Source organism: Tinamus guttatus, unplaced genomic scaffold (genome assembly GCF_059628265.1).
Source record: "Tinamus guttatus ecotype Peru unplaced genomic scaffold, ASM5962826v1 Tinamus_guttatus_pri_ptg001568l, whole genome shotgun sequence".
In the NCBI taxonomy this organism is placed as follows: Eukaryota; Metazoa; Chordata; class Aves; order Tinamiformes; family Tinamidae; genus Tinamus; species Tinamus guttatus.
In genome coordinates this window covers 2,908-16,698 of record NW_028290102.1, presented here as the reverse complement: position 1 = coordinate 16,698, position 13,791 = coordinate 2,908, and the positions used below count along the sequence as shown (strand labels likewise).

The following is a 13,791-nucleotide window of genomic DNA, read 5'->3' as shown; positions in this document are numbered from 1 at the left end:
GTGCGTGCAGCTGCACCCGCGTCTGCACCTGCACCTGCATCTGCACCTGCATCTGCACCTGCATCTGCACCGGCATCTGCACCTGCACCTGCATCTGCATCTGCACCCATATCTGCACCCGCATGCATGCAGCTGCACGCCCGACAGCTGGCCTGGGGGACGGGGACACGGGGTGAGCGGTGCGATGGGTGTGCGTGCAGCTGCACCCGCGTCTGCACCCGCGTCTGCACCTGCACCTGCATCTGCACCTGCATCTGCACCCATATCTGCACCCACATGCATGCAACTGCAATGCCTGTCCGCGCATCTGCACCCGCATCTGCACCTGCATCTGCACCTGCATCTGCACCCACATCTGCACCCGCATCTGCACCCGCATGCATGCAGCTGCACGCCCGACAGCTGGTCTGGGGGACGGGGACACAGGGTGAGCGGTGGGGACGTGCAGGGGTAATGGCTGTGCATGCATCTGCACCTGCATCTGCACCCGCGTCTGCACCTGCACCTGCATCTGCACCTGCATCTACATCTGCACCCGCGTCTGCACCTGCACCTGCATCTGCACCTGCATCTGCACCCATATCTGCACCCACATGCATGCAACTGCAATGCCTGTCCGCGCATCTGCACCCGCATCTGCACCTGCATCTGCACCTGCATCTGCACCCACATCTGCACCCGCATGCATGCAGCTGCACGCCCGACAGCTGGCCTGCGGGGACGGGGACACGGGGTGAGCGGTGCAATAGGTGTGCATGCAGCTGCACCCGCGTCTGCACCTGCACCTGCATCTGCACCTGCATCTGCACCGGCATGCATGCAACTGCAATGCCTGTCCGCGCATCTGCACCCGCATCTGCACCTGCATCTGCACCCATATCTGCACCCACATGCATGCAGCTGCACACCCGACAGCTGGCCTGGGGGACGGGGACACGGGGTGAGTGGTGGGGACGTGCAGGGGTAATGGCTGTGCATGCATCTGCACCTGCACCTGCACCCACATCTGCACCGGCATGCATGCAACTGCAATGCCTGTCCGTGCATCTGCACCTGCACCTGCGCCCGCATCTGCACCCGAATCTGCACCTGCACCCGCACCCGCACCTGCACCCGCATCTGCACCCGCCTGCATGCAGTTGCATGCCGGACAGCTGGCCTGCGGGGACGGGGACACGGGGTGAGCGGTGCAACGGCTGTGCATGCAGCTGCACCCGCGTCTGCACCCGCGTCTGCACCTGCACCCTCATCTGCACCTGCATCTGCATCTGCACCTGCATCTGCACCTGCATCTGCACCTGCACCCGCATCTGCACCTGCATCTGCACCCATATCTGCACCCGCATGCATGCAGCTGCACGCCCGACAGCTGGCCTGCAGGGACGGGGACACGGGGTGAGCGGTGCAATGACTGCACCCTCATCTGCACCTGCACCTGCACCTGCATCTGCATCTGCATCTGCACCTGCATCTGCACCGACATGCATGCAACTGCAATGCCTGTCCGTGCATCTGCACCCACATCTGCACCCGCATCTGCACCCACATGCATGCAGCTGCAACTGTGTCCGTCTGCACCTGCATGCATATCCCATGTGCACCCGTGTCCCCATGCACCCATGTCCCATGTGCACCCATGTCGCCGTGTCCCCATGTTCTCGTGTCCCTGTGCACCCATGTCCCATGTGCACCCGTGTCGCCCTGTCCCCACGTTCTCATGTCCCCATGTCCCATGTGCACTCATGTCCCCATGTCCCCATGCACCCATGTCCCATGTGCACCCATGTCGCCGTGTACCCATGTCCCCATTCACCCATGTCCCCATGTCCCCATGCACCCATGTCCCATGTGCACCCATGGCCCCATGTTCTCATGTCCCCATGCACCCATGTCCCATGTGCACCCGTGTCGCCCTGTCCCCACGTTCTCATGTCCCCACGTCCCATGTGCACCCGTGTCCCCACGTTCTCGTGTCCCCGTGTCCCTCGGGCACCTTCCACGGTGACGTTGTCCACGGAGAGCTGCAGGCTGCGCCCGCGCCGCGCCACGCGCACCGTGTGCCACTCGTTGTCATCCAGCCGCTGCCCGGCCAGCAGCGTCTCGGGGCCCTTGCCTGCGGGCACGCGTCAGCACGCGTGTGGCACACGCCACGGCACGCCTGCAGCACGCGTGCAACACGCCATGCACACCTTGCACACGAGCTGCACGCACGCTGCATGCACACACCTGCAACACACTGCATGCGCATGGCACACGCCACCACACGTCTGCAGCACGCGTGCAACACGCCATGCACACCTTGCACACGAGCTGCACACACGCTGCATGCACACACCTGCAACACGCTGCACGCTCCTTGCATACGTGCTGCACACACGCTGCATGCACACACCTGCAACACACTACACGTGCGTGGCACACGCCACCGCACGCCTGCAGCACGCGTGCAACGTGCCATGCACACCTTGCACACGAGCTGCACACATGATGCATGCACACACCTGCAACACACTACACGCACGTGGCACACACCACCGCACGCCTGCAGCACGCGTGCAACGTGCCATGCACACCTTGCACACGTGCTGCACACATGCTGCATGCACACACCTGCAACACGCTACACGCACGTGGCACACGCCACGGCACGCCTGCAGAACATGTGCAACGTGCCATGCACACCTTGCACACGAGCTGCACACATGATGCATGCACACACCTGCAACACGCTACACGCGCGTGGCACACGCCACCGCACGCCTGCAGAACATGTGCAACGTGCCATGCACACCTTGCACACGAGCTGCACACATGATGCATGCACACACCTGCAACATGCTGCATGCGCGTGGCACACGCCACCGCACGCCTGCAGCACGCGCGCAACGTGCCATGCACACCTTGCACACGTGCTGCACACACGCTGCGTGCACACACCTGCAACACGCTGCACGCTCCTTGCATACGTGCTGCACACACGCTGCATGCGCACACTTGCAACACGCTACACACACACGGCACATGCCACCGCACGCCTGCAGCACGCGTGCAACGTGCCATGCACACCTTGCACACGAGCTGCACACACGCTGCATGCACACACCTGCAACACGCTACACGCACGTGGCACACGCCACCGCACGCCTGCAGCACGCATGCAACGTGCCATGCACACCTTGCACACAAGCTGCACACACGCTGCATGCACACACCTGCAACACACTGCATGCGCGTGGCACACGCCACCGCACATCTGCAGCACGCGCGCAACGTGCCATGCACACCTTGCACACGAGCTGCACACACGCTGCATGCACACACCTGCAACACGCTGCACGCTCCTTGCATACGTGCTGCACACACGCTGCATGCACACACCTGCAACACGCTACACACGTGTGGCACACGCCACCGCACGCCTGCAGCACACGCGCAACGTGCCATGCACACCTTGCACACGAGCTGCACACGATGCATGCACACACCTGCAACATGCTACACGCACGTGGCACACGCCACCGCACGCCTGCAGCACGCGCGCAACGTGCCATGCACACCTTGCACACGTGCTGCACACATGCTGCATGCACACACCTGCAACATGCTGCACGCTCCTTGCATACGTGCTGCACACACGCTGCATGCACACACCTGCAACACGCTACACACGTGTGGCACACGCCACCGCACGCCTGCAGCACGTGTGCAACGTGCCATGCACACCTTGCACACGAGCTGCACACACGCTGCATGCGCACACCTGCAACACGCTACACACACATGGCACACGCCACCGCACGCCTGCAGCACGCACGCAACGTGCCATGCACACCTTGCACACGTGCTGCACACATCCTGCGTGTACACACTTGCAACTCGTCACATGGACCTTGCACACGAGCTGCACACACGCTGCGTGCACACACCTGCAACACACTACACGCACATGGCACACGCCACGCGCACGCCTGCAGCACGTGTGCAACGTGCCATGCACTCCTTGCACACGAGCTGCACACACGGTGCTTGCACACACCTGCAACACGCTACACGCTCCTTGTATACATGCTGCACACACGCTGCATCTGCACACTTGCAACACGCTACACACACATGGCACACGCCACCGCACGCCTGCAGCACGCGTGCAACACGCCATGCACACCTTGCACACGAGCTGCACACACGCTGCATGCACACACCTGCAACACACTGCATGCACGTGGCACACGCCACGCGCACACCTGCAGCACACCTGCAACATGCCATGCACACCTTGCACACAAGCTGCACACATCCTGCGTGTACACACTTGCAACTCATCACATGGACCTTGCACACGTGCTGCACACACACTGCATGCACACACCTGCAACACGCTACATGCACATGGCACACGCCACGCGCACGCCTGCAGCACACGTGCAACGTGCCAGGTGCCCCACACACACGGGCTGCAAGTAGCCTGCACGCACACGCTTGCAACACGCCACATATGCCGGCAACATGCTGCACGCTCCTTGCACACGTGCTGCACACATCCTGCATGTACACGCTTGCAACACACTACACGCACCTTGCATATGTGCTGCACACATGCTGCATGCACAGGCCTGCAACACGCCACATGCACTTTGCACATACCCTGCGTGCACACGCTTGCAACACACCTGGAACACACCACACGTGCCTTCCACATGTGCTGCACACACGCTGCATGCACACATCTGCACACGCGCTGCATGCACACACCTGCAACACACCACATGCACCTTGCACACATGCTGCACACACGATGCATGCACACACCTGCAACACGCTACACGCGCGTGGCACACGCCACCGCACGCCTGCAGCACGCGTGCAACGTGCCATGCACACCTTGCACACGAGCTGCACACACGCTGCATGCACACACCTGCAACACGCTGCACGCTCCTTGTATACATGCTGCACACACGCTGCATGTGCACACTTGCAACACGCTACACGCACATGGCACACGCCACCGCACGCCTGCAGCACGCGTGCAACACGCCATGCACACCTTGCACACGAGCTGCACACACGCTGCGTGCACACACCTGCAACACACTACATGCACGTGGCACACACCTGCAGCACGCGTGCAACGTGCCATGCACACCTTGCACACGAGCTGCACACATGATGCATGCACACACCTGCAACACGCTACACGCACGTGGCACATGCCACGCGCACGCCTGCAGCACGCGTGCAACGTGCCAGGCGCCCCATGCACACGGGCTGCAAGTATCCTGCACGCGCAAGCTTGCAACACGCCACATATGCCTGCAACACACCATGCACACCTTGCACACGTGCTGCACACACGCTGTGTGCACACACCTGCAACACGCTGCACGCTCCTTGCATACGTGCTGCACACACGCTGCGTGCACACACCTGCAACACGCTGCACGCTCCTTGTATACATGCTGCACACACGCTGCATGTGCACACTTGCAACATGCTACACGCGCGTGGCCCACGCCACGGCACGCCTGCAGCACATGTGCAACGTGCCATGCACACCTTGCACACGAGCTGAACACACGCTGCGTGCACACACCTGCAACACGCTGCACGCTCCTTCCATACGTGCTGCACACATGCTGCATGTGCACACTTGCAACACGCTACACACACGGCACACACCACCGCACGCCTGCAGCACGCGTGCAACGTGCCATGCACACCTTGCACACGTCCTGCACACACGCTGCGTGCACACACCTGCAACACGCTGCACGCTCCTTCCATACGTGCTGCACACACGCTGCATGCACACACCTGCAACACGCTACACGCACGTGGCACACGCCACCGCACGCCTGCAGCACGCGCGCAACGTGCCATGCACACCTTGCACACGAGCTGCACACACGCTGCGTGCACACACCTGCAACACGCTGCACGCTCCTTGCATACGTGCTGCACACACGCTGCATGTGCACACTTGCAACACGCTACACACACGGCACACACCACCGCACGCCTGCAGCACGCGCGCAACGTGCCATGCACACCTTGCACACGAGCTGAACACACGCTGCGTGAACACACCTGCAACACGCTGCACGCTCCTTGCATACGTGCTGCACACACGCTGCATGTGCACACTTGCAACACGCTACACACACGGCACACGCCACCGCACGCCTGCAGCACGCGCGCAACGTGCCATGCACACCTTGCACACGAGCTGCACACATGATGCATGCACACACCTGCAACACGCTACACGCGCGTAGCACACACCTGCAGCACGCGTGCAACGTGCCATGCATACCTTGCACACGAGCTGCACACACGCTGCATGCACACACCTGCAACACGCTGCACGCTCCTTGCATACGTGCTGCACACACGCTGCATGCACACACCTGCAACACGCTTCACGCGCGTGGCGCATGCCACACGCACGCCTGCAGCACGCGTGCAACGTGCCAGGCGCCCCATGCACACGGGCTGCAAGCATCCTGCACGCGCAAGCTTGCAACACGCCACACATGCCTGCAACACGCCATGCACATCTTGCACACGTGCTGCACACGCTGCATGCACACGCCTGCTACACGCCACACGCTCCTTGCATACGTGCTGCACACATGCTGCATGTGCACACTTGCAACATGCCACATATGCCTGCAACACACCACATACACCTTGCACATCTGCTGCACACACGCTGCATGCGTACACCTGTGACACGCCACACGCGCCTTCCACACGTGCTGCACACATGCTGCATGTGCACACTTGCAACACGTCACATGGACCTTGCACACGTGCTGCACACACACTGCATGCACACATCTGCACACGCTGCATGCACACGCCTGCAACACGTCACGCGCACCTTGCACAGCTGCTGCACACACCCTGCGTGCACACGCTTGCCTCGCACCACACACGCGTGTGCACCCTGCGCACACGCCAAGTCCTGCACACGCGTGTCCTGCCCCCCACCTTGACGTGTGCAGGGCCAGGGGCCCAGGCGTCCGGGACAGGGAGGGGGTCAAACACCGCAAGGGAGGGAAGGAAGAAGGGACAGACGAGGTGACAGAGGGACAGGCGGAGGGAGGGACGGGGGACAGGGCAGGTGACAGACGGAGGGACAGGGGGACGGGGACAGGCGGAGGGATTTGGGGATTGTGGGATGCAGATGGATGGGGGTGATGGAGGGGTGGACGGGCAGACAGGCAGATGGATGTACAGGCGGACGGATGAATGTACAGGTGGACGGATGATGAACAGGTGGCCGGATGGGTATACGGGTGGCCGGATGGCTGTACAGGTGGCCAGAGGGGTGTACAGGCAGCCAGGTGGAGGTACAGGTGGCAGATGGATGTACAGGCGGCCGGGTGGAGCACAAACGGTTGATGGAGGTACAAGCAGACGAATGCACAGGCGGCAGGATGGAGGTACAGGCGGAGGGTGGAGGCACAGGTGGCCACATGGAGCTACAGGAGGATGGAGGTACAAGCGGCAGATGGAGCTACAGATGGACGTACAGGCGGACGGAGGCACAGGTGGATGGAGGCACAGGCAGCCACACGGATGTACAGGTACAGACGGAGGCACAGGCAGATGCAGGTACAGGCGGACAGAGGCACAGGTCGGATGCAGGTACAGGCGGACGGAGGCACAGGCAGACAGAGGCACAGGCGGATGGAGGCACAGGTGGACGCAGGTACAGGGGGATGCAGGCACAGGCGGATGGAGGCACAGGCAGACAGAGGCACAGGCAGACAGAGGCACAGGCGGATGCAGGCACAGGTGGACGCAGGTACAGGCGGATGCAGGCACAGGCGGATGGAGGCACAGGCGGACGTAGGTACGGGTGGATGCAGGTACAGGCGGATGCAGGCACAGGCGGATGGAGGCACAGGCGGATGCAGGTACAGGGGGATGCAGGCACAGGCGGATGGAGGCACAGGCGGACGCAGGTACAGGTGGATCGCAGGTACAGGCGGATGCAGGCACAGGCGGATGAGGCACAGGCGGACGCAGGTACAGGGGGACGCAGGTACAGGCGGACGCAGGTACAGGGGGATGCAGGCACAGGCGGATGGAGGCACAGGCGGATGCAGGTACAGGCGGATGGAGGCACAGGCGGATGGAGGCACAGGCGGACGCAGGTACAGGGGGATGCAGGTACAGGCGGATGGAGGCACAGGCGGACGGAGGCACAGGCGGACGCAGGTACAGGGGGATGCAGGTACAGCGGATGGAGGCACAGGCGACGCAGGTACAGGCGGATGCAGGCACAGGCGGATGCAGGTACAAGGGGATGCAGGTACAGGCGGATGGAGGCACAGGCGGACGCAGGTACAGGGGGATGCAGGTACAGGCGGATGGAGCACAGGCGGACGGAGGCACAGGCGGACGCAGGTACAGGGGGATGCAGGTACAGGCGGATGGAGGCACAGGCGGACGGAGGCACAGGTGGACGCAGGTACAGGGGATGCAGGTACAGGCGGATGGAGGCACAGGCGGACGCAGGTACAGGCGGATGCAGGCACAGGCGGATGCAGGTACAAGGGGATGCAGGTACAGGCGGATGGAGGCACAGGCGGACGCAGGTACAGGGGGATGCAGGCACAGGCGGACGCAGGTACAGGCGGACGCAGGTACAGGCGGCGGGAGGACTTACTGGGCAGGCAGCCGACGCGACACAGTCTGGGGAGAGAAGAGAGGCGGCCTCAGAGCCGGGGAGCCGCCGGCACCGCCCCGGGGGACGACCGGGGGACGGCGCTGCCACCGCTGCTGCCACCAAGGGCCACCAGGGCCACCAAGAGCCACCCGGGCCATCCAGGGCTGCCCAGGGCTTCCCAGGGCCACCAAGGGCTGCCCAGGGCTTCCCAGGGCCACCAAGAGCCACCCGGGGCCACCCAGGGCTGCCCAGGGCTTCCCAGGGCACAAGGGCTGCCCAGGGCCACCCAGGGCCACCAAGAACCACCAAGAGCCACCAAGGGCCACCCAGGGCCACCTCTCCTGGCAGTGGCGGCAGCAGCGGCGGGTCCTGCCCCCCTCTCAGAGCCCAGCAGATCCGACGGATCCAGCGGATCCGGATGGTCCGGGGGGTCCGGACGGTCGTCAACCGCATCGGGGCGGGGAGGGGAGCGCGCCGGGACCCGGATCCCGATCCCAGGGATCCCCATCCCGGGGGAATCCCAATCCCGAGGGGGATCCCGATCCCAGGGATCCCCATCCGGGGAGGGCGGGGTCCCAATCCCGAGGGGGATCCCGATCCCAGGGATCCCCATCTGGGGAGGGCGGGGTCCCAATCCCGAGGGGGGATCCCGATCCCAGGGATCCCCAACCCGGGGGAATCCCAATCCCGAGGGGGATCCCGATCCCAGGGATCCCCATCCCGGGGGGAATCCCAATCCCGAGGGGGGATCCCGATCCCAGGGATCCCCATCCCGGGGGGGGGAGGATCCCAATTCCAGAGGGGGATCCCGATCCCAGGGATCCCCATCCCGGGGGAATCCCAATTCCAGAGGGGGATCCCGATCCCAGGGATCCCCATTCCGGGGGAATCCCAATCCCAAGGGGGGATCCCAATCCCAGGGATCTCCATCCGGGGAGGGGAGGATCCCGATTCCAAGGGGATCCCGATCCCAGGGATCCCCATCCCGGGGGGTCCTGATCCCAAGGGGAGGATCCCGATCCCAAGGGGGGATCCCCATCCCAGGGATCCCCATCCCGGGGGTCCCGGCCGCGCGTCCCGGCTGGCAGAGCCCAAGGTCACGAAGGCTCCGAAACTGCGGGGGGGGGGGGGGCAGGGGGAGGAGGAGGAGGAGGGAGGGGAGGAAGAAAAGACCCGGGGGAGGGGGGGGGTCCTTGCACACCCGCCGTGCACGGGCTGCATTGCACCCTTTGCATTGCATGAGAAGTGAGGGCGCTTGCACACGCAGTGTGCATGGGCTGCATTTGCACCCCTTGCATTGCACAAGAAAGGGGGTCTTTGCATGCCCGCTGTGCACGAGTGCACTTGCACCCTTTGCATTGCACGACAAGGGGGCGCTTGCACACCCACTGTGCATGGGATGCATTTGCACCCCTTGCATTGCACAAAAAGTGTTAGTGCTTGCACGCCCACCATGCACGGGCTGCATTTGCACCCTTTGCGTTGCACAAGAAGGGGACGCTTGCACACCCACCATGCATGGGCTGTATTTGCACCCCTTGCATTGCACAAGAAAGGGGGTCTTTGCACAGGCTGCATTTGCACCCCTTGCATTGCACAAAAAGGGTTGGTGCTTGCACACCCACCATGCACGGGTGCTCTTGCACGCCCCCGCCTCGCCCCAGCCCCGCACCCCCCGCTTGCACACGTGCCCCCCCTTGCACACACACCCCCGTTGCACACGCGCCCCCCTTGCACATGCACCCCCGTTGCACACGCACCCCCGTTGCACACGTGCCCCCCCTTGCACACGTCCCCCTTGCACACGCACCCCCCCTTGCACATGCCCCCCCTTGCACACGCGCCCCCCTTGCACACGCACCCCCCTTGCACACGCGCCCCCTTTGCACACGCCCCCCTTGCACATGCACCCCCTTGCACACGTGCCCCCCCTTGCACACACACCCCCGTTGCACACGCACCCCCTTGCACACGCGCCCCCCTTGCACATGCACCCCCTTGCACACGTGCCCCCCCTGCACACGTGCCCCCCTTGCACACGCACCCCCCCTTGCACACGCACCCCCTTGCACACGCACCCCCTTGCACACAAGCCCCCCCTTGCACACACGCCCCCTTGCACATGCACCCCCCTTGCACACGCACCCCCCTTGCACACGCCCCCCCCTTGCACACGCCCCCCTTGCACACGCACCCCCTTGCACACACCCCCCTTGCACACGCACCCCCTTGCACACGCACCCCCTGCACACGTGCCCCCCTTTGCACATGCCCCCCTTGCACACGCACCCCCCTGCACACGCACCCCCCCTTGCACACGCCCCCCCTTGCACACGCGCGGCGCTCACCCAGGTTCACGGTGAGCTTCATGCGGCCGCCGTCCAGCTCGAGCCGCAGCGTGTCGGCCGATTGCCGCGACGTGGTGGCCAGCACCAGCCCGTAGGCGCGCGGGGACATGAAGCGCAGGGCCACGTCCTCGGCCTCGGTGGCCGCGGGCCCCGGCAGCCCCATCTTGAGGTACATGGAGCCGTCGTAGCTGAGCACGGCCGCCTCTGCGCGAGCGCCGCCGTCAGCCGGGCCCCGGCGTCCGGGCGCCGCGTCGAGGCCCCCGCGCGCGGCCGGGTCCGGCAACCCCCCTTGCTGCATCCCCCTGTTCCTGCATCCCCCTGTTCCTGCATCCCTCCATTGCTGCATCCCCCCAGTGCTGCATCCCCCCAGTGCTGCATCCCCCTGTTCCTGCATCCTTCCCATTGCTGCATCCCCCCAGTGCTGCATCGTTCCCATGTCTGTATCCTTCCCATGGCTGCATCCCCGCATTGCTGCATCCCCCCCTTGCTGCATCCCCCTGTTCCTGCATCCTTCCCATTGCTGCATCCCCCCATTGCCGCATCTCCCCGTTGCTGCATCCCCCCATTGCTGCATCCCCCCATTCCTGCATCCCCCCATTCCTGCATCCCTCCATTGCTGCATCCCCCCATTCCTGCATCCTTCCCATTGCTGCATCCCCCCATTCCTGCATCCCTCCTGTTCCTGCATCCCCCCATTCCTGCATCCTTCCCATTCCTGCATCCTTCCCATTCCTGCATCCCCCCATTCCTGCATCCTTCCCATTCGTGCATCTCCCCATTCCTGCATCCCTCCTGTTCCTGCATCCCCCCATTCCTGCATCCTTCCCATTCCTGCATCCTTCCCATTCCTGCATCCCCCCATTCCTGCATCCTTCCCATTCGTGCATCTCCCCATTCCTGCATCCCTCCTGTTCCTGCATCCCCCCATTCCTGCATCCTTCCCGTTCCTGCATCCCTCCTGTTCCTGCATCCCCCCATTCCTGTATCCCCCCATCCCCAAAAGGTCCAGGCATCCGACTGCCCCCCACCTGTTCCCAAAGGGGCCCGGGCGTCCGGGTGCAACCCCCGCTCCTCACAAAGGGGCCCAGGCGTCCGGGTACCCCTCCCCTATCCCCAAAGGGGCCCCGGCGTCCGGGTGCAACCCCCCCCTTCCCTCCCCTATCCCCAAAGGGGCCCAGGTGTCCGGGCCGCACAAAAGGGGCCCCGGCGTCCGGGTACCCCTCCCCATCCCAAAAAGGGGCCCCGGCGTCCGGGTGCAACCCCCCCTTTCCCTCCCCTATCCCCAAAGCGGCCCCGGCGTCCGGGCGCAACCCCCCCCTTCCCTCCCCTATCCCCAAAGGGGCCCCGGTGTCCGGGCTGCACAAAAGGGGCCCCGGCGTCCGGGTACCCCTCCCCTATCCCAAAAAGGGGCCCTGGCGTCCGGGTGCAACACCTCCCTCCCTGCAAAGGGGCCCAGGCGTCTGGGTGCAATCCCCCCCTTCCCTCCCCTATCCCCAAAGGGGCCCCGGCGTCCGGGTACCCCTCCCCTATTCCCAAAGGGGCCCAGGCGTCCTGGTGCAATCCCCCCCTTCCCTCCCCTATCCCCAAAGGGGCCCAGGTGTCCGGGCGCACAAAAGGGGCCCCGGCGTCCGGGCGCACCTGTCTCGCAGCGCGGCCCCAGGTAGCCGGTGGGGAGGCAGTCGCAGAGCGGCCGGTTCCAGCCCTCGCGGCAGAGGCCGCCGTGGCCGCAGGGCCCCGCGGCGCAGAGCCGGGGCGGCCGCCGGGCGCACGCGGGGGCCACGGCCGGGGCCGCCTGCGCCGCCGCCAGCGCCGCCAGGTCGCGGCTGCGGCCGTCCACGAAGAGGTCGCGCACGCAGCCCACGAAGCCCCGGCGCAGCGTCGCCGTCCAGAGCGCGGGGGGCAGCGTCGCCCCCATGGCCGCGGGGAGCCCCCCGACGAACAGCTCCGAGTCCAGCTCCAGGGTGTCGCTGTCGCCGCTCGCCAGGAACGGGGTGCTGCGGCTGTTCACCGACACCGAGCCTGCGGAGGGAGGGGGAAACAGGGGGAATGGGTTGGGGGTGCATGGGGTGCATGGGGTGTGCAGGGTGCATGGGGTGTGCAAGGTGCATCGGGTGCATTGGGTGCTGCGGCTGTTCACCGACACCGAGCCTGCGGAGGGGGGGAAAATGGGTTGGGGGTGCAGGGGGTGCATGGGGTGTGCAAGGTGCATCGGGTGCATGGGGTGCATGGGGTGCATGGGGTGTGCAAGGTGCATCGGGTGCATTGGGTGCTGCGGCTGTTCACCGACACCGAGCCTGCGGAAGGGGGGAAAATGGGTTGGGGGTGCAGGGGGTGCATGGGGTGCATGGGATGTGCAGATGCATGGGGTGCATGGGGTGTGTGGGGTGTGCAAGGTGCATCGGGTGCATTGGGTGCTGCGGCTGTTCACCGACACCGAGCCTGCAGAGGGGGGGGGAAAATGGGGGGAATGGGTTGGGGGTGCATGGGGTGTGCAAGGTGCATGGGGTGTGTGGGGTGTGCAAGGTGCATCGGGTGCATTGGGTGCTGCGGCTGTTCACCGACACCGAGCCTGTGGAAGGGGGGAAAATGGGTTGGGGGTGCATGGGGTGCATGGGGTGCATGGGGTGTGCAAGGTGCATCGGGTGCATGGGGTGTGTGGGGTGTATGGGGTGTGTGGGGTGTATGGGGTGCATGGGGCGTACAGATGCACAGGGTGCATGGGGTGCGTGGGGTGCATGGGGTGTGTGGGGTGTATGGGGTGCA

General features: G+C 64.8%; 1 protein-coding gene across 1 annotated transcript in view; it reads right to left on the bottom strand.

Annotated features, from left to right (window-relative positions):
• LOC148590230 (neurexin-2-like) overlaps positions 1-13,047 on the bottom strand; it is a gene marked incomplete at its 5' end in the record, with an annotated part of 55,162 nt that extends 42,115 nt beyond the window's left edge. The window contains 3 exons of the mRNA XM_088539289.1: positions 1,994-2,113; positions 11,029-11,232; positions 12,667-13,047. Coding sequence (XP_088395415.1) covers positions 1,994-2,113; positions 11,029-11,232; positions 12,667-13,047 — 705 coding nt within the window. The remainder of the gene's footprint in view (positions 1-1,993; positions 2,114-11,028; positions 11,233-12,666) is intronic.
• Positions 13,048-13,791: the final 744 nt, after the last annotated feature.